This window comes from Taeniopygia guttata, chromosome 1, assembly GCF_048771995.1.
Source record: "Taeniopygia guttata chromosome 1, bTaeGut7.mat, whole genome shotgun sequence".
In the NCBI taxonomy this organism is placed as follows: Eukaryota; Metazoa; Chordata; class Aves; order Passeriformes; family Estrildidae; genus Taeniopygia; species Taeniopygia guttata.
Genome location: NC_133024.1, coordinates 26,977,178 through 26,999,129, shown reverse-complemented (window position 1 = coordinate 26,999,129; position 21,952 = coordinate 26,977,178). Strand labels below are relative to the sequence as shown.

The 21,952-nt window shown below is 36.0% G+C and overlaps 1 protein-coding gene across 1 annotated transcript in view; it reads left to right on the top strand.

Annotated features, from left to right (window-relative positions):
• The window catches only part of SPAG17 (sperm associated antigen 17), an 89,529-nt gene that overhangs the window by 29,336 nt on the left and 38,241 nt on the right, over nucleotides 1–21,952 (top strand). The window contains exons 7-19 of the mRNA XM_072925738.1: nucleotides 465–646; nucleotides 3,537–3,692; nucleotides 4,292–4,373; nucleotides 5,299–5,417; nucleotides 6,392–6,529; nucleotides 6,613–6,726; nucleotides 8,188–8,338; nucleotides 10,046–10,276; nucleotides 12,198–12,286; nucleotides 12,948–13,064; nucleotides 14,648–14,802; nucleotides 19,331–19,410; nucleotides 21,015–21,097. Of these exons, the coding sequence (XP_072781839.1) occupies nucleotides 465–646; nucleotides 3,537–3,692; nucleotides 4,292–4,373; nucleotides 5,299–5,417; nucleotides 6,392–6,529; nucleotides 6,613–6,726; nucleotides 8,188–8,338; nucleotides 10,046–10,276; nucleotides 12,198–12,286; nucleotides 12,948–13,064; nucleotides 14,648–14,802; nucleotides 19,331–19,410; nucleotides 21,015–21,097 (1,697 nt within the window). The remainder of the gene's footprint in view (nucleotides 1–464; nucleotides 647–3,536; nucleotides 3,693–4,291; nucleotides 4,374–5,298; nucleotides 5,418–6,391; nucleotides 6,530–6,612; nucleotides 6,727–8,187; nucleotides 8,339–10,045; nucleotides 10,277–12,197; nucleotides 12,287–12,947; nucleotides 13,065–14,647; nucleotides 14,803–19,330; nucleotides 19,411–21,014; nucleotides 21,098–21,952) is intronic.

Here is a 21,952-nt window from a genome sequence, read left to right as displayed (position 1 = left end):
AGAAAAGGAAGCCAGGCTCTTCTCAGTGGTGTTCAGTGACAGGACAAGAGGCAATGGCAAAACTGGAACACGGGGTGTTACCTGAAGACAAAGAAACACTTGTTTACTGTGAGGGTGACAACACTGTCACAGATTGCCCAGAGAGGTCATGGAGTTTTCATTCTTGAAGGTACTCAAAAGCCATCTAGACATGGTCCTGGGCAGTCTGCTCTTGGTGATGCTGCTTGAGCAGAGGATGAGACCCTCAGGTCCCTTTCAGGATCAATGACTGTACTTGGAATAGAAGATGATGGCAAGATATAAGTAGGGGTATTTTTTAATCCCCAAGTTGGGTGTCAGATATTTGCTGAGACTCTGAGGATGGAAATACTTTAACAATACTTAGAGAAGACTGATGCATGATTTGTGCTTTATGTTAAAGGGAGACATTGTACCATGATTTGTCAAATACTTATATATTTTAGATGTAGAAGCAGAGAAAAAAAAGGAAGATGAGGCTAAGAAAGACCTGGAAACATTTTGGAAGTTCCTGGATCCTGTTCTGAACAGTGGAAAGCATGGATCAAGTCTCCTTGATGTTGCCAGATTTCATTACCTAGTTAAGGAAAGTGACTTTCCCCCTGTTTGGTCAGACAGTGAAATGCTGGTCAGTACATTCTGGTTTTACAGTGTATTTACAAATGCTTTAGCATTTGTAACTTTGAAGAACACTTTAGGAATTTAATCTCAAGTCTTCTCTGAAACAGAACCACAGTAGTTAGTATATTTGAAATCTTAAACAAAAATTATTTCCTGTGTATCCAACAACTTCATTCAGCATCTGTTTGCAAGGAGTCCTTTGAATAAAAATGCCTGATTTGGAGTTTCTTAATACTGTAGGCCACAGCAGAAGAGTTGTAAAATAGTTTGAGGTTTTAAAGTTATTCAGCATCTTTATAGACCCAGTTTGCATCTAGTTTAAGAGTCATATGTGTGTATGAAATAACACAGAAGTTATATTTTTGTCCTCATAACATCAGGCCTACTTTCTGCACTTCAGAATAGTCACATGAGGAAAAAATAGCTGAATGCAAGAATATTTTTTTGATGTATGATGTTGCTTTATCATACACAGTTCTGCTTCTTTTTGTCCAAAACATGGCTTTAACTTATTACTCATTATAACCTGCTGAGTCAAGACTATTACCAGGCACTGAAGGAGAAAGTCAATCATTAGAAATGTTTTCTATCCTAGATTCTCACATATAGTGGGGTAAAAGAGTCCAGTATTTCTCAATCTACAGTGTCAGCAGTAAAAAATACAAACTGCTAAAACGAAATAAGGCAACATGCTATAATTTAACCTATTGTATTTGTAGTCTGCATTATTAGGCTTAAAGGACTTTCTAGGGTTAAACTACATTCATTTAACCCTTATTTGTAGTACAGTAGATTCTGTATACATACAACTCCCTGTGGTTTCCAAAGCATTCACTGAAAATGCCTTAATTGAGGAATCATGTAGGCTTGCTACTTATGACATTACTTATCATTATACTCTTTATATAATCTTACAGTGCCAAGCCTCATTTGGGAAAACAGTTTTTATCTTCCCTACAATCACATCTTACAGGGTTTCTACTTTTCAATATCTTGCAAGTGCCAATATTATAGTTGAAATTAAGGAAAAACCATCTGTCACCGAAACAGATTTTGACAGATTGGAGTTACAATTTCATGAGCCCTACAGAAGTAAGAAAGCTTGTTAGTTTTTTAAGGAACGGGGGGGAGCATATAAGTTCTGAAATCATAGGTGGAATAAAGTAAGTCCGTTCTTCCGGACTTTCTGGAGAATCTCTGAGTCAAAACTTGCTGCATCTCTGAAGTGCAAGACACACAGGAGGAAAATTCTTGGAGCAAAATATTAGACATTAATATAAAAATGACAGAGTATTGCATACTGCAAGTAGTCTCTGATCTCAGATTTGAGATCTTTGGAATGGAAAATACTTTTAAGAATATTTACTTTGTTGAAGAGTCACTAATGGTTAGACTTGAAAAACTTTTGATAAACATCTATGTCCTGAGGAGAGAGCAGGCAAATTGAATCACAAAATTGCAATTATGCTAAACTTTGCTTGGATCCCATTGAGTAGCAGGGTTTTTTTACTTATGAATTTGTAAAAAATCTTGTTTTGTTTAAAAGACCGCATTGAAAACATTCCAATATTTTATATAAAACTTTTATGGGCTCTAGTGATACCTTACCATATACAAATAAATGGATGAAAAGGTGTTATACTAACACCCCATTCTTCAGAAGAATATTGAACTAGGAAAACAAAGGTGCAAGAATATTAATGAACATTTTGTTTTCACAAATAGAATTGCTTTTCCAAGTGTCTCTTCCAGTCTTTAAATGTTATGAAAATGGAGTCAAGTATTTGCATTTGGATTGCCTGTTTCCCAGTGTCATAAAGAGGCACTGAGTTGAGGAAAGCAGATGTTCAATAATTCTTAAGGATTTGTTATTATTCTTAGTGCCTAATGTCAGTTGTGCTTCTTCACTGTGTTCTATTTTATAAATTTAAAATCGAGAAATTCAATGTTGTTAGCCACCTCTTAGAGGCAAACTTCTTAGTACAAGAGACTTGCCCTAAATTCACAAAAGTGAAAGAATAACTCAGAAAAGGGCTTTTTTTACAGAAATAATTTAAAAGTTATAATTCCATCCTTTCCACAAAGTGCAGGATGTACAGGGGAAGAATACATCCATTAAAGCTGCTGAAACTTGAGTGTTTCAAGTGGTCTCCTACAGGGTATTGGGATTTGTACAAGAACATTTAGTATTTAAAATAGCAGTTGCTATTATTCTTTTTATTCCTCCCAAACTTTGGTGAAAACCACAGTACATGACCTCAAGAACCATGACTCTTACCTTGACAGATTTTTGCAGATACAGTGCTCTCCTTTTGGACATTTGGGCACTATGCTGACGTTCCTTCACCCACAGCTGTGGATTTCAGAATGCCATTCTTGAGGCTTTCTTTGTTTTCAAAGGGCAACAGAAAGAAAGAAAATAATATGAGATGATATTAATTACTTGGTTAGTGTTTTATTTTTTATCCTTCTAGAGCAAGGAAATTATTGACCTTGCAAATATGCTACAGGTTGATCACTAGTAAATCATACATACATTGCAAATTACTTTAAATTTCGTCTCCTATTCCTTCCCATCGAAAAAAAACCTCTTAAGTTCCAACTGCAAGACAGCAGATCTTGAACAGTTACTGTTAAGACAAGTTAGACTTTTTAACAACTACAGCATTTAGGCAATAAACAGTCCTTACTGTGCTGTGGCACTGTTAAGGCAAATAAAATGAAGGAGGTTTTAGAATAACTCTATAAAACATATTAAATTGGTGGAGGAAAAAGTCTTTTGGAAAATCTATGAAAAGATGTAGATCTGCTGGTTAAAGAGCTAATGACAGCTGTCACTAAGTTACATGACATTTTATACACGCTCTTCATCCTTTGTCTCTGATTTTCTCTCATAGCTTGCATTTGGTACTGTGCTCTTTGAACACATTGCTTGTTTGATGTATGACTGCCTGGACTGGAGAAGACAGTATTGTAACTACTTGGAAAATACCAAGTTAATTAATGTGCCTGTGTTACCAGAGAGCAAATCAACACAACCTCCTTCAGTTGAGGCAAGGACCCTTCTCTTCTTGTTGAAAAGAACTACTTATAGGGTAGAATTGCCTGTCTTTAATTTTGACTCAAAAATTCCCCTTGGACCATCACTCTGTGAATAATTTTCAGTGAATGAAAGTTGTATTTTTGGTTTTAGCATTTAAAACTCAAAAAAATGGAAAAAAAAATAGCTGAGCATTGAGGAAACAGAAAAAGGAAATTGGAAGGGTCCTATAGGCATAAAGCATCAAGGTGTAGAAATTTCTTAAACAGTGTCTGATGATACATTCTTGTGTCTGAAAACTCAATATGCCTGCACAGAGCTACTATGCAATGTTACAGATCTGTGAACTGTCAAAAAAAAAAAATAGATTATTTGTTCTATGCAAGATCTATTTCCTTATTTTATTTGTAGTAGGCAAAAGGTTAAGTAGACAGAAGAAAGTAGTTTATTAGAACGTGTGCTACATTCTTACTATCTTGTTCCAGTTAAGTTTAGCATTTAGTCTAGGATGAGTAACCAAAGCAAAATTAAATTAAGTTCTCCCACCTATTAGAGCAATACCCATTTGTTTTATGGTTTCTGATTTTTTTATGTTAACTTTCATTTACTTAGGAGCAACCAGCACCACGGATGTTACCTACAAAGAAAAAAGGGAAACCAGAAGAAATTCTGCCAACAGCAGTTTCGTCGGAGAGTATGTTTAAAGGGTTAAAGCATCTGTCTGAACCATTCATTCATCAGACAGCACAAATCCTCAGAATGATTTGTGCAGTTAGCTGAAGATATTGTGTGAACAAAATGTGGAAGTATCTGGGTGGTGATAACTAAATTCTTTAAAAAATCCCATTTTCTATCTATTCCTAGACAAATTCAGATTTAAAAGATCTCAGTAATTTTGTTTGGTCTCTAACTTTGTAAGACTCTTTTAATAAATATTTTCTGAAGGTTCACAGAATCACAGAATACTCTGAGTTGGAAAGGACCCACAAGGATCACTGAGTCAGACTTAGCCCTGCATAGGACATCACAGCATGTGCCTTAAACCATTTTCCAAATGATTCTTGAACTGACAGGCTTAGTGCTTTTACAACTTTCCTGTGGAGCCTGTTCCAGTGCCCAACCACCCTCTGGGAAAAATTTCTCTAATACCCAACCTAAAAGTCCCCTTACTCAAGGTGAGGCTGCCCTAGTGCAGAGCAGAGCAGGACAGTCCCCTCCCTTGTCCGGCTGGCAATGCTGTGCTTGATGCACCCCAGGACACAGTTGGCCCTCCTGGCTGCCAGGGCATGACTGGCTCATAATCAATTTTCCATCAAACAGGACCCCTGGGTTGCTTTCTGTGGTGCTGCTCTCCAGCATCTTATTCCCCAGTCTGTCTGTACATCCAGGGTTGCCTCATCCCAGGCATGGAATCCAACACTTCTGCTTTTCAAGCTTCATAGGGTTGATAATTGCCCAGCCCTCTACTTTTTCAAGGTCTCTCTTCAGGACCTCCCTGCCTTTGGGAGAGCCAACAGCTCCTCCCAGATTTGCATTATCTGCAGACTTGCAGAACTGACTTGGACTATAAATTGGCATTTCTGAACAAACATATCTTAATGTTTTATCTCTTAATACAGCAGAAGAAACTTCTGTTCTGTTTTGTTCTGTGGACATGAGGTATTACAATGACTTGCTGAATCAAATTCCTGAGGAGTACTGTTCTGTACCCTTAATGTTGAGCTGCATGTTGGAACAGGTGGGAATGTTCTCTTTTTAATTTCCGTGGCTATTTTGGCCTAGACCTAATAGAATGAATCGTCAAAGATCAACAAGTCCATCTGTTTAAACCTAATATATGAGGCTGTGCATTGAGGCACTGAGCAAGGAGGTTCAATACAAAGGAGTCAAAACTCCAAACTTTGATTTTCTTTCATATTGTGCACTTACCCTGTATATATATATATATATGGAGTAACACTACATAAATATATATATAAATATATTATGGAGTAACACTACATATATATGTGTATATATACACATATATATGTAGTGTTACTCCATAATTAATTTTTGAAGACAAATATAATCAAATGAGGAGAAAGGTGTAATTTCTTATCCAAGTCAATAACAAGTTTTCGTGTCCTTCAGGAGTGTTATTGATACCGAACTTTTGTTAGTTTACTCAGTTCAAAGGTCTTAGATCAAGCTTAACATAAGAGCATCAATGCTAGTGCTAGGTAGATCTGACTTCTGTTGAATTCAGGCACAATCTGTGATTTAGAAGAGACACGCAATATTTTTTGGAAATCCTTCTTTAAGGAGTAACATTTCAGCATCATTTTTGGGATTTTTCTTTTTGTAACTTAGCCTGAAAATAGACTGGGTAAGAATACTCAAAGTCCAACACCTAATAAACAATCAGGTTTTAATTACTTGTTCTCCTTAACACAGAATTTGTAACATTTCAAGTTGGAAATATTTTTCTTCTTATCTTTTCAAAAGTAACTAATAGGGGAAACATTTGATTCTGTTTTCCACAGTCCTTGCTTTATGCAGGAACTTACTTGGAAAATTGTGTTTTTGCTACTTGTAGAAAAAATTAGGTTTTTCTTCCCTCACAGAATTTTTGGTGTGTTCTTAGCTTATAGTAGGATTTGCCTGGTATTTCAGGTAAAGTTAAGCAGCAGTCACACTGTGATGGAAGCTAACATATGCTGTATTTGCCAGGTTATTGCAAGTGAAGAAGACCTTCCACCACCAAGTCTGGTGGCAACAGAGTCTCAGGCAAATGAGCTGCATCGTGCCATTGCAGATCATATAATCTCTGTCCTTCCTTCTCTTTCACTTCCTATGAGTGAAAAAAAGGTTTGTGTTGTCTTTCGTTCATTTCCTAAAATGACAAATCTCATTATTGGGGTTTAATGCTGCTTCCTTTTATTTTTAAACAGAATCTGTATGACTACTTCTCTCCTAAATACGGTGAACAAGAGACTGTCACCCCCCAGTACCCTCTCTTATTTAACTACCATGATACTCTGGCTCAGCGGGTACACCTGCTGAAGGTACAGTGCAACTTATTTATATACAAATATTTCCAAAGTTCACAGGTAATAATGAATGCTCAGTGCACTAGAAGGGGAGGAGTGGTGTTTTTACACAACAGGACAGCATATTTTATATATTTTTTTCTACTGAGCTGGACACACCAGCACATGTTTAGTTTACTTAAGAAACAATGAGTTACTGTTGGAGGGCACCTCACAAACACAGAGCACAAACATACTGATGTCAGTGATTTATTTGCATTATTAATGAGAATGTTTAGCCTTTGGCATGGATGAGAGATATTACAGAACTGCTGATTTGCTTTTAAACACTGATGGTACTATGGAAAATGAGTTGCTAACTAGTTAACAGTGATTTAGCATGGAGAATTAGACTGAATGCTAAAATGCTGAGAAGTAGAAGAAAATACATAGTGGTTACTAATGAACACAACAAATGTATTCATGTTAGCAAAATAGTTGCAGCACAGCATGTAACCAAGTTCTAACAAATTCTATCAAAGGCAGAAAGGTTCAGAGACTGCATAGTTTGGGATTATTGCGAAGTAATAGTTCCCGACTTTCTGAATTAAAAAATCACTGTGAATATCTTGAATTTTTCCAAAGACAAGGAGTAGTTTTACCATTAAACTTTAAAAATTCACCAAGGATAATAGAAGTGATAATACACCTCTAGATTTCACAGCTAAGGTGTGTCTGCCTGGCTTCATGGATTACAAATTATCAGGGGAATACTTTGACAACCATTGATTAAAACTACTCAGAAACAATTCAAGTTTGACACATTGGATGTATTCAAGCCGAAGGAAGGACCGAGTAATCAATGTAAGAGATGCATTTAGCAGACATACTCTTGATGTATTTTATATACTTGCTGAAGAGGAAATTCAGGATACAGCACAATATTCGAGGAAAGAGTAGAGGACAAACATTTGTAATAGGCAGTTGAAGACAAAGGTACCATAAGTGTGTAATACTAAAAAGCGTGAAACTGAAAGATACCATGACGTCTGAAAAAATAAATCCTTGGATACAGAGGGATGCCTCTCTTCACAGACTGATCAATAAGTTTCTTGATTTCATTACTATAAAAAGTAGCACAGACCAGCTGAAAGATACATGGAAGGTACCTGCTGCCAGTCTGAACAGATCAAGACATATTTCTGTATTTTTAAGTCTAGCTAGCATAGGCCAATAACTTCTAACAAATGTCTGTTATTGTGCTGTCAGTCATTCTCTTATGTGTCTAATATTTTTCTGCCTACAGTGTCTGACACCATGATTCAAAACCACACTGTGGGCACATGTTCAAATATAAGTTTATGTCCAACTGGCTTAAGCACATGCTAATGTCTTCTGCTGTAGAAAGAAGACATTATTCTTTATTCAAACATAATTTTTGGAAAGTCAATAGCGTGAAAGTTTACTTTAACTCTGGTACTTTGATTTTTGTTCCAGGTCCAGGAGAACTTCAATCCAGAAAAGATTGAGCATGAAATGATGGATAAACTGCCTCTTACAGAACTTATCCATTTCACCCCTCCTTCAACTGAAAACAACACTAAACGCTTGGCCAGAGTTCACGAGCTCATGCATTATTTTACTACTGGTAAAATGATTTTAATTGATACAATTTCCATTCTTTGTATTTCTGGTTGATGATCCTCTCTAATAGCAGGAATTTTGGGGCAAGATTTTAAAGCTGCCAAATAAACCTTTGCAGAATTTCCCATTTTCACATTCTTGTTTGTATATAATTATAGCCTACTATACAAGTTAAGCCTAACTTCAGACCTCAGTTTCATGGTTAGGAACAACTGTGAGTGTTAAACATTGCATAATTAAGAGCTGGAACTTATCTTGGAACTACTTTATTTATTTATATTTGCAAACATACAAACACTTACTAATTCTGAGGAAAAAAAAAACAGCAGTAAAAATTGCAATTTTGGTCCTAGAATGTAGACTGCATTTTGAGAGACACTGATGTAAACTGTCTTGATTTATCAACTCACTTTTGGAGGTAAAGCACATGTATCTTAAGTAGACAATTTTTATGGAACAATACATGGCTTTCAGAATGTATTCTGACATACATAGTGTATTTCATACAATGTTCACAATACATTGTGTATGGTGTTATTCATGTGTAAGCTGTTGGTGTTAAATGAAGCTACTTTATAACAGTCCCTTTATCAAACCAAGAATACATTCACTTCTCCAACCATAATCACTTCTGCAGTTACCTTTTCTTGGAGTGTGCTCACCACCATGACATACGCTGGGAAACAATCCCAAAGACTACATAAATACCCTTAGGTAGTATCAAAAGTCTGCTCTAGGTTATTAAGAAATATAAACATCCAAATCCCTTTGGTTACATTCATGTCATCATATAAATCACAGGATTTGAAGGTACTTTCCCAGCCCTTTCATCCTGAATTCCCTGTGTTGGATTAATTTACACTTCACTGTTGTTTCTAGTTGTTGGTATGTTCATTTTGGACAGTAAGCTATTAAATTATTCACTATTTCTATAGTCTTCCAGCTGATGGGTGTTGAATTTGATGATCCTCACTGGGCCATACTGTACTGCCAGACTCTCCTAACTGGTAACTTAGCTAGCAAAGCCTTTGCTTTTATCAAAGGAGATGATTGATTTGAACAGAAGTTGAGAGATCCAACATTCTCGAGATACATGACGTACTTAGGTGCTTAACCACCCTAAAGAGAAAACATTTCAAACTGAAGATATTCTTTATGTGACTTGGGCATTGTACTCTCTGTCTTAAACTCCAGTCCCTTGCATGATTATCACTGTTATATGGACACGGATGCATACAAGCATAAGCAGGATTTATTATCGCTTTCGCACCTTGCGTACTTACTTCTGCTTAAATCATGTGTAAAGATTTTTCTGAAGAGAAAAAAAATTGATACTTTTTTTGAGAAGTTACAGATAATGGAAACATTTCATGAACTGAAAATAACTATTTGCTAACTGTCCTGATAAAGTCTACTCAGTATTTTAAAATCAACATCATTTATATAAAGTTAATGAGCCAGAAGGTATTCAGATGTAGGAACCACTTCATTTAAGATGGATTAATACGTAGCCATATCATTTTGCAATTTGGAAGCATTCGACTTTGAATGCAGTGTAAAATGTAGCCCACATAAGTTGATCCAGTACCATAAAGGAAATTGCTGTTGGCTTTTGCAGAGTTGCCAAGAACAATACACTTAAATAGTCTTGTATTTATTTTCTGCTGAGCTGTAAGGACATTTTCAGTTAATGATTGTAATTCTTTTTTAGAACTTCTGAGTTGGGCTGAAATAGAAAGAGCCTTCAGAGTGTTTACTTTTGAAAGCATGAAGCTGACTGGGCTAAGTGACTCTGGTTTCCTGGAGAGCTCTGGATCTAAGGCTGGAGGTGATTCTGAAGTGTCTTATATCCCTTGGGACAATCCAGCCATGTTTGCAAGACAGCTGAGACAACCCTTCCTCATGGAAAAGAAATTTAATGGGAAATCTCCAAGAAGCTCTGGTAAAAAGCTTTCTGTTTACGTTAATCCTGAAGAATTTTAATCCACTATTTATCTTACCGTATCATTTGCTATTGCAGCGATGTGATTTTTCTTCTTTGCACAAGTCACCAAATTTTCAAATATTGTATAGCCTGTACAAAGCTATTTTGTAGTACAGCATTAATGATTGTAGATGATGGAGAATGAATTTTCTCAAGTTCTGCATTTTCTCCTGCAGACTCTAGCATAATGAAATGTTGTTGGCCTGGTTAAAGGAGATGTGTTGGCAAAAAAGCAACATTAAAATCAAGTGATTGTTTTTTCAGGGCACAATAAAAGTAGAAATTAGGTAATTTTAAGCAATTACACCTTTAGGTTCATGATCACAGAATCATAGAATCATTATTTAGGTTGGCAGGGACCTCTAAAGGTCATCTGTTCTGACATCCCTGCAATAAGCAGAGACATTTTCAACTAGATCAGGTTTCTCAGAGTCCAATCGGACCTCCAGTGTTTCCAGGGATGGAGCATCCACCACCTTTCTGGGATATCTGTTCCAGTGTTTCATCATTCGTATGATAAAAAATTCTTCCTTATACCTAGTCTGAATCTATCATCCTTTCCTTTAAAACCTTTACTCCTTATCCTGTGACTACAGGTCCTACTAGAAAGTCTCTTCCAAGGACACAATAAGAAGAACTCCCCACGGCCTTCTCTTCTCCAGGCTGAACTCTCTGAGCCTGTCTTCACAGGAAAGGTTCTCCATCTTTGCAATCACCTTCATTGGGTCTACTCTGGACCAGCTTCAACAGGTCCATGTGTTCCCTGTGCTGAGGACCCCAGAGCTGGACGCAGTACTTTGTGATGTTGTCCATGCTTTCCTAATAGCAATGTCTAAGCAAGCAGTTTAGATGGGATCCTTTTCTTAAAAGGCTGGAGCTGACAAAAATGAGTCCTTCTTATCTGCTTTTCTTCTTTTTGCATCTAGGGAACATCTTTGTGTTATTTTATTTTGCTTTTGTACTAGTCACGATATTATATTTTGCAGTTACAAGCGTAACACCCTTTCAGCACTTCTGCAGCACAAAAGCAAATACCAGGAAGATAAAACATTTGCTTTCAGGTTTCTTCAATCTTCTAAAGGCAGTCAGTAAGCAGTAATTTCCAAGAGAAGAAGAGCTTAAAGATGTATGTCTGGAAGCTGGGCTGGTTGTAAGACACAAACAAATACTTTGTGGTGTATTTTCCACCAGAAAGAGTAATTTTCCTGTACATATGAATTTTTATCAAATATTAGGGACCTCTGCCCTAACTTAGGGAATAGAGAATTCTATTGAAAGGATTTTTTTTTAAATTAAGAGAATATAAAAGTTAAAGTCCTCATGTGATGCTGTTCATATCAGGTGCTCATTGCAACAGTGCTCAGATCCTCAGGAGACCTAATATTCTGTCAATAGCTTATGGATCTGTAAAAACCAAATTAATTTAAACTTTAAAATTTACATCTGTCAAAAATGTGTGAAAGTACCAGAACAATTGGTCTTGCCTTTTATTTTAATGTCATCTGTGCAAATGAATGCTTTTTAAAGAAGAAAAATGGTTCTTTGTTTATGAACCTGGAGGCTACTTCTGAGTATTTTCAGTGGGCCAGAATAGAAAAGATGATTTGAGTGGGTTTTATAAAGTCTTCTTTTTTTTCTTTTAATTTTATTTAATTATCTGGCACTTGTTGTCACTGGATTTTAAAATGCTCTCTTAGTAAAGAAGTGTAGCAGAGATGATTGTGTAATTATAGGACAAAAATAATAATTATAGGATAAAAAAAGGAAGCTTCAACTTTATGTTAGTCTCATCAGGGACAGTGAGGAAATTGCACTTCTCCAATTTTAGTAGGGCTGAAATTTTTGGAACAATTCTTTAAGTTCTCCTTTCAATTTGCAGGGTGTACTGAAACAAGTGATGAAGATGAAGAAGACGATCTGGTTTATCCTCTGTTGAACATAGACTTGGATCAGCTTTATTCTGATATGGCAAGTATGAGAAATGGAGTCAACTAGGCTTTGCATGAGGCAGCAGAAGATACTGCTCAAAGCCAGGCCATGTTACTGGGGATACCTTTGCAATCCTGAATGCAAATGTTAATTCTGTGATGTTTGGAAAATACTGACATAACTTTTAAGCACTGTGAAATCACTTTCTTTGAATTCCAAGGTGACTGGTTTCGATGAAGCTGTTAATTACAATTCTCTGCTGCTTTTGCTGAATACCTGGAGACAAATACAAATGTGAAAGTTTAAAAGAAATTGTCAAACTGTGTCACACTAGAAAACTGTGTAGTTTGGCATCTTCAGAATCACCTGTCTGCCATATATCCCATAATAAACATAGCAATTTTAAAATTACATCACAGGACATGTTTGAGTACTCATAATTGCTTACAGAACTCAAAAACATATAAGCTAATAATGAAATATTTAGATTATTTTGTCATAAAAATTCCAGAACCAAACTTGCTTGGGAGTAATTGTATTTTTGATTAAACAGTGCCATATGGGTCTGCACATATGTATCATTATGCAGTTAACTGTGATGCAACACGGGGTGCAGTCTATTAATCCAACAAGATTACAGTCAATTTAATACTGACACTGAAATGTTGAGATTCATTATTTTGGTTTGTTGTATTTTGAGGTGAGTCTGGAAAGTGATGGCCTAGGACCAACTTTAGAAGAAATAAAAAAGACACAGAGGCGTTGCTTGACAGACTGGAGTTTGGAAGAGCATTTTCAACCACATGTTCTTCATCAGGTATCTTTGAGCTGACAATCTCATCTGTGCAGTCCTCCCTCAGAACACTATATAAAGTAGAAGTAGTGGAGTTCAGGGTACTTTTCTGCTCAATAATTGATTCAGTTTTATCTTTCATTTTTACCAAAGATTGTTGTGCTTTAGGTACTTTTCAGTTCTTCATGTGAAATTTAGTTTGTAAAAGGTTTTTATTTCCTGGTTTAGCCAAACTGGAGGTGTCCTATTTGGCAGCAAGTCTCTTAGCTGAAAGAGTGGTGGAGACAAAACCACCTTGCCCTAAGGGATCATCCTCTGTAGCAGTTTTGGGACTCAGTGCAGTGGTTGTGAAAATATACTTTGCAAATGCATATGCAGTGTATGTTTTATGGGCACATAGAAAATTTGGTTGTTACAGTACTTCACCCTTTAAGGGCTAAAAGCATCATTGTAGTAATCTTGCAAACTAAACACTAAAAACTTATCTTGCAGGAAGATAGAATGACAAATCTGAAAGGTATATTCAAGTGTAGTTGGCTTGAATTGGGAGGCATCCTCTTGGGAGTAGTGGATTTTTAGTTCCTGTGTTGCCTTGAGCTTCATAGGTTGTAATTCTTATTTGATCCTGGCACGTGCTATACATGGGTGAAGGAAGTGCTGCCTGGACTTTTGCTGCACCTCTTTAGTGTGATAATTTTGAAGTCTCGTCATGCATTTCAATGCATGGGGAATCCCTTCATATGCAATAGAAATAGCTAATACTACTTCAACTACCAATAATTAGTGAGTCTAGTAAAAAGATACTGAAGGAGAATTTAAAAATAGCATTTTATTGCAGCTGAAAATAACCTTTTGAAAGAAAGTCATGGCAGTCAGGTGAAGTTCCAGATGGCTGGATAAAGAGAAACATTTTGCACATCTTTAAAAAGGTAGAAAGGAGGACCCTGGAATCTACCAACTTAATCAGCCTCACCTCTGTTCCTGGAAAGGTCATAGAACAGGTCCTTCTAGAACCTTCAGCTGCATAGTTATGAAGAACAATAATTTAAAAGAAGGCTTTTTTCTACCTATGACTATAAAATAAGTTTCAACCTGCAGGCAATATAAATATTGAAAATGATGGAGCAGTACAGAGTAGGGTGGAATAATGTAGATCACAGCAAATTCTCAGAGATGTGCAGGTCATGGTAAAGCTAATTGAATACCAAGGGAACTCAACTGAGATTAAAAAAAAAGTAAATTAGGGAATTTTTTTTGTCTGGTATATGGTAATTCTGGTTTTATTTGCTATTTATTTCTTTTATTATTTTAACTTGTTTAAGTATTTGTTTAATATTTTAATTCATATGGGTTTTGTGAAGCTGAACTTTTTCCTCCATGGTCAGTCAGAAGGTGCAGCATAGTTGGTATCTATTCTTAACATGAATAGCAATGCAGTTTCAATTTCCACCTACCTGAACAATTCAGGTTGCTAGAATCCAAATACTTTGGATACATCTTGTAGGAGAGTGTTCTGGAGCACCTCTTGCTCAAAGCTATGCTGTGTAGCCTCTGCACATATGCTACCATCTGCAGGAAGGATGTACCTTTATTTCTTTCCTTTTCAGGTCCTTCATACAGCATCCCAAGAATACAGATGTATTGATTCCTTTTATCATACCCAAGATAACTCTTTACTAATGGTTTTTCATAATCCTATGAATCAACATCGTCTGAGCCAAGAGACTTGGAATATTGCTTTGCATTCTAATGTGGGATTCAGGTAATGGATTTTATCTTCCCTGTCTCATTCGCAGTCATTTTTAATTAAAGCCTCCATGGATGTGCTGAGGGCAAAGCTTTGAAATTAAGATGTGAAATTAAATGTGACACATTTATGAGAAAGTCATGCAGGCCAAAAACAGTGCTGTATCAAAAGAATTCTGTTGAACTTTTCTGAGTGAGAACAATGCAGAGTGTAGCTCCTTATCATCAAGTATAAAAATGTAAATAGAGTACACATACATACAAAATCATATTAGAAATGCCACAGCAAGAAAATTGTAGGACATTTCAGGTGAAGAATGTTAAAAAAATAATTCTTTTTAAGTATATAATTACCAGGTTTTTCTACTATATATACATAAATTGAGTGATTTAGTGGGAAATTTTTTTGAGAAATGTTCAAATCCCTTTGTTACAATTAGATTTTTTTTTCCCACAGAATAACACATTCTTCTTAATTCCTTATCAATACCTGCTCACCAGCTGTAGGTGTGCAAGCGGTTGATAAGTCCACTGTTAGCTCTTTTGTTAGTGAACCTATTTATTTTGGAACATATTTTTACACTGAAGCAGTGATATAAATGATGATGTAGATACAACTACTATTTCAAATAATTGACTGAAAATTTAATAACTGTCCATGTACTGATATGTAAAAATATTAAAATTCCATTGAGAGGCAGCTGAGGTATTTTTAGCTATGTCACTCTTGTGCTCTATGGATTAATTAGATTTATCAAATAAAATGTCAAACAAATTATCCATATAAAAATACCCCATTTGTCTGCAGGTATCCTTTTCTGAATGTAGTGCCTCATTTATCATATTATGGGAACTTTTCGAATAAACTTTGGTTGACACCTGCATATATTTGAACAGGTTTGAATACTAAATAGGGAAAATGTGACTTCCTGAAGCTGTATTTTGTATTGTATTTTGTATCTTTGCTCTCAGTCAAGGAACTCTGTGTAGGTCCATCTCAGCTTTCCAGGCATTTGGACTTAAATTATTTGCCATGAAAACAGTCTGTTGTGATTAGCAGTGAATAGGACCAGAGCAAGAAGATATTTACCAGCAGAAATTCAAAGTTCCTTGGAGAAAATGCTGGCTGTTTTGTGTTTTGTTGGGTAGATCCACTAAATGTCTGCTCGGTGGTTTTGCATTTATATAGCAACGAAAATCTTCCCCAAAAGAGAAGTGAAAGATGGTATGTTCAAGTAAAGCTGGGCCTTGCATTCAGACAGACCCAAGCATAGGGTCAGTGGTCTCACGGGCTGTCACACAGCTCTGTTGGCACCCGAGCTCTTTACTCTGCCAGCAGTTCTTACCCTTCTTTGTGACACTGGACTTTAGATGCCTAATTCAAGTTTCCTAAACATAAACAGTTGGCGCCACTTCAGCTACCGGGTGTATTTGGGTTTTCTGGGCAGAGTTGAACATGAGACCCCCTAGGAGACCCATACATACACTTTTGGAACAAACACCAGGGAGCAGCTCACACACCCCAGAACATCTGATGTGTCTCCTGGTGTTTGCATACACTGAGAGACGCCTCATCCCAGCAATATTGGTGCTGTAGAAGCAGAGGGACGTACCAGACTTCCTCAGGAAGCATTTGGCTCTGAAACAACCACTGTTCATCTCTGGAGTTGTAAAACCACAGACTGACTGGTCACCTTGAAAGGGCATTCATTGAAATCAATCAAGACCAACTGGGAGATGGGAAAAGCTCTTGATAGCTGCAAAAGAAAAGCTGCTGATTTTGCATCCAAAGGAGAAATTATGCATTTTATCTGACTATAAATCAGCTGAGGATGAAATAGATGTGTGCTTTCTACTTCTTACTCTTCCACATCTCCTGGAAACAAGGCTTAGACATTAAAGATAACTTCTGCTTGAGGCATGCCTGCTTTGTCCAGTGACATTTCACCAGGTTCTGTTTCAAAGCAGCAAGCAGTTCTGTAAGAAAGTGTAATGAATGCTGACAAGATGGTTTGGCTTTGCTCTTGTTTCCTATACATATTCAACATCACTGCTATATATGCTACTTAGAATTTTTGAAGAGCTATAGGTTCTCTTTTGGTTCTGTTATGTGTCATTGATACCTGCCTATACTCTGCAAAATAGTCAGCACATTTTCAGACTTTATTCAACCCTTATTGCTAAAGATCATTCCGGATTTCCAGACAAAGTATCATAAATATTTGCTAGTGTATGTTTCCAAGCAACATAACACTTCTGTGGAAGACACTCATTAAATACCTGGAGTGCTTCAAGCTATTGCCTGCAGTTAGCTTCCAGATCCTGCTGAGTCACCAGAAATAGGCTCTTATTAATTAAGAGTAGTATTACTTGTTTTTACCTTTGTATGAAGTAACTGAGTCCTGATGAGTTTAATAGCAATTTATTGATTTTTATTTTATTAAAATCACTATCATTCTAATCTTTTATATAGCTTTAAGAATCACACATTCATCACAGAAGAGTTACAAATGCAAAACAGATGCAGAGCTTGACAATTTCTCTGATAAGAGTTCTCTGTCTGTGTTCACTTGTTGCTTCTTTATTGTGACAACTTATAGACTACAGACCATCTTTGTAGGCTTGTTTCATAGTTGCTGTCTGGAATATAAATCTGTTATCTGCTAATCAGTTGGTTACAGAATCACAGAATAATTTCATTTTGATTACAGTGGGTCCTGTTACAGCAAATTCTCATGCAAAAAGGAAATTAAATTTCTGACATTGCAGCAGCTTTTTCTCCTGGAGATCCCAGTTATCTTCCTTTGTTTTTATGGATATCAGGTCCTGTAGTTCATATAGAACATCCAAAAATTCAGAAATTATACTGTTTAAAGGGTAGACAGCAGGAATCTGCATGTGAAATCTAATGGATGCCACTGAGTAAAGGAATCCGAAGGCATGGACACATGATAAGTGTGTATATAAAACATTTTAATTCTGGTTAGAATAAGTGGCCACTCTATCAGTAAGCCAAATTAATTCAGGCATTATCAAAACCATTATTTTCCCTAAAGTTAATCTTAATGACATTTGTTTATAGTTTCATAGTAAACACATTACACAAGTTACTGGAAAAGAATAATCCTTTCTGAGAAATGCTTCTGAGTCAGACATTGGCAATAGTGACATCAGAATACATATTAATAGAATGTGTATTTTAGACTTTGAATGACTGTTTCATTGGCCAAAAATATTTTCCACACGAATAGTCTCTTTTTTATTTATAACATATATTCATCTTCAAGTTATTTCAGTACTTGCAACTCTGTGTTCCAGACTAGGTCTGCCTTTTGTTTTCAACACCATAGGTTTTTATAGCTTGTGCACTTTTCGTCAGATACCAACAGAATAACCTTCTCCCTGCTGAGCAGATATATGATCAACAGTTTCTCCATGCAAGTTTCCCAAAGCAGACTCCACCTACATTGCAGAAGCTGGGAGAGTCTTGTATATCTTGAAGCTGTACCTGAACTGTGTATTCCTGCCTTTGTACATGACCTACAGGTTAATTCTCTTGGACATACTGCTGCAATAAGAACTGATTGTATTGTCTACATGTTCATACTCAAAAGCCTCTACTCCACATAGAGTTTTTGAATACAATTGAATCATCCTGAACTTGTAAATACAAAACTATCATGAAGATATTATATACACTCAGCAACTGAATCCAATGCATGCTTCAAAAGCTCCTCTCAATTTTGCAGACGTGAAGAATTTTACTTTCAAGAATTGAAATAAAACTCCAAATGAGGGCTTGAGTGGCAGTTGCATATAAGACTCCCAGGCTTCCTCCTTTCTTGAAAGCAGTTGTTTAGAGTGAGCTACTTTAGCAGTCATTTCAGACACCTTTGGAAGATGGGACAATGCAACTGCAGATGCCAGCAGCAAACTCTGGATCAGTTTGTCTTTCAGTTCTCAGTTTAACTTAATTACTACCTGTGAGTATTCTTAATTCATGGCAGGTTATGGTACACTGATTCTCTCATCTGGATTTGGATGACAATTTCCAAACATCTTTCTTGTCACACCAATAAATAAGAGCTTGCATTATATATAATAACACTTCAGTTTCTGAACAAACAAGTAAAGCATATTCTAAAAATCAACATCAATCAAAAACAACTAAGAAAACAAGTTATTCAGTGGCAAAAGAGTGTGGATGACAATGAGTCTGAACCTTTTGGAACTGAATGTCTTGAGTTTTCTGATTTCCTGGATTTTTCTTTAGCAGGTGTTCTTTGGCAGACAAGTTTCTTATATTTCTTTGCAGAAAGGATAATCAAAATGCCAAGTGTAACATGTACTAAGCAAATACCAACTAAGTAAAAGTACCAGTTCCTGTAAAAACTGTGAGAAATCCTTTCAAATACAAGTCTTGTCTCAAAGATTGTAGAATAATACTTGTATAAGAAACTGAGAAGCCAAGTGATCTTGTTTGACCTGAAATCATATTAGTGAATACCATATTATGTTATATAGAGGGATATTCTGCTTTTCAGGAGCTATCTTGAGGTGGTGGCTGACTCAGTTGAAGACTGGGTGAAAGAGGAAGAAGCTAAATACCAAAAAGAGAAGATGGGTAAGCAAATAGATTCTTTTAAATTGGAAAAAGCCATGGCAGAAGGCCCTCAAGGACTGTTTGCCAGTGCTGTCAAAAAAACTGGCTTTACTAAGAAGGCCAGAAGTGGATATCTTTTTATTGTATCCTAGGAAATTAATTTTTCACTCTAAGTGCTGAGACACAGATATGTTCAGAGCAGAATTGCATGTTTTTTTCATAGGATGACACTGTTTTGACATCTATATAGGCATAAATATGTTTTGGAATTAATTAAATGTATATTTTTAAGTATTCTGTGTCTTTATCTGTTCTGAAAACTGACGGCTTTACATTTTCAATAGCTGTGCTTACCTAATAAGATTAAGGATTGCATGTAAATATGTATCTGTTCAGATGACTGAACATATGACGAGGTAAGCAGTAGTTAAAGCTGGTAACACGATTCAGGAAAATTCCTTTTTAAAGGGCAGGATAAAAGCTGGAAGCCATAAGCTGTGGGCTAGAAGCTAAAACTGGAAACTTGAATTGACAAGGCTGCAGAGCAAACTTGAATTATAAGCGACATTTTGGGTTGCGAAAATAGCAAGCAGTTCATACAGTAACTGTTGATAGAATCTGAAAACCTCTATTGACAAAAAAGAACTTGTGTCAAAATTGTCTACTTGTGTATTTAAATGGTAATAACAATGATTTGTTTATGTTTAACCTTTGCTTTCTTCCCTTTCTTGAGAATGCACTTTGAAACCTCCCAGGACTAGCAGTTAGCATTTACAAAAATAGAAACATTACTTCTCAACTCAGTTAACACCTCTGATTATAATTTGAAACTAAAAGTACAGTTATGACTACTAAATCATAATTTGTACATATCTAGCTGTCACAGGAGCTAGACTGAATCTTGCCCATGTGATGCTTTGTGACAGTTATGATTCATAGACTACTTGCTGAAAGGACATAATCACCTCTAGCTGGAACACGCAGATGGGCAACGGTGTCCTTATGTGTTTTCAATTTCACTGACACTGCAGTTTCTACTTTATCATACAAAGTAATTTAATAGAAGTTTCTGGTAGTGTTAATTTAATATAGTTTAAATTATCTTTTCCAGAAGGTAAATAAGGGTTATCCAAGCATAGTATAAAACTACACTTACAGAAGGTACTCTTTTCATAAGTCATAGGTTCTATAAAGCTGTAATAGCAACTGAGGGATATGGTGAGTGTTTCTTTAGTGAAGGTTTGAAGATTCAGATAGCATTTATTCGGGGTGTTTTGTCCTGAAAGGTTGCAATGTCTACAACTCTGGAATTGAGCTTGTTCTGGCTCAGTTAAAAACAAACACTGCCAGAGCAAAGCCTTCAATAGCAAGAAGCAGAGAGCCAGTCTTTGCACATTATTGATATATTATTTAGTGTATTTGGTCCCCAGTTATGAGAATCAAGTTTCTTCTAATCTTAACAGATTCTCTATTTTATTTCTAAGTATATTTAAGGTTTACTTTATTGTACAGTTGTGCTCTCCCTAGTTTTAAATATAAATTTTTATTTACTTGCACATCTTTAAAAAATTATTCTATTTTCCTTTATTTATAACCTCACTTATTTTCCCTTTCACTTTTCAAAGGCAGCTCAACTGAACCTGAGAATGTAACAAAGTCTCAATCCAAGAATGAAGAAAGTCTCATTATCAGAGAAAATTCTCTAAAGGTGAGGCAAAAATATTTATGTTTCTGAAATGGACTAGATTGCAGTGCTTTCTTAGGAAGGTAAGGCTTTGTTGTTTACATAGGCTTGACTGAGTCCTCTTAGTTTTTCTGCTCTGTTATTTTTTGTATATGTTATTTTCTTTAATTTATTCCTTAATGATTGTGAGTCATGTTATGTTATTTTCATAAGAAACAACTATTTGGAGTTAGACTAGGCATTCCAAAGCAATTTATAATTGCAATACTGTAGTGAAGAATAGGAAGTGAAAGCTATGCGTAATATCCCACTGTTTACTAAAGTTTTCTGATTTTAAAGGTATGAAAATATAAGATCCAGATTCATGGAAGTACTTGTGTACCCAACTATACTTTTACTGTCTACAGCTCTTTGAAATTAGGGAATGTAATATGGTACCTCAGAGTTCCCTTATTGTCAGAGAATCCCATTTTATAGACTTAATCCATGACCATTCACTACACATTAATTCACTAATCCAGTTTACACAGTAAATTTCTAACTGAGGTAGGGATTAAGCACACAGTTGTTTTGGTGTTAGCAATGGTACTATCCATTAATCTGCACTAATCTACTATTGTTGATATTGTATTCTCCTGCTTTTTTGTTGACTCCTCACAGACATATTATGTCTCATCTTCCTCGCAGTGTGTAATGCTGTGCAGTTCAGGTCCTAATGTGGAATGTAGATAGGAAATGAGGTTAGCTGTCACAGCTCAATTGAGGCTAATGCCTGACTTGTAGCTCTCCATGCTTGCCATTTCTTCCCCAAAAATGCTTCTCCTTTAATATGTTTAGATAATAAAGTGCTACAAAACCCTAAATACTCCAGAAAATCTC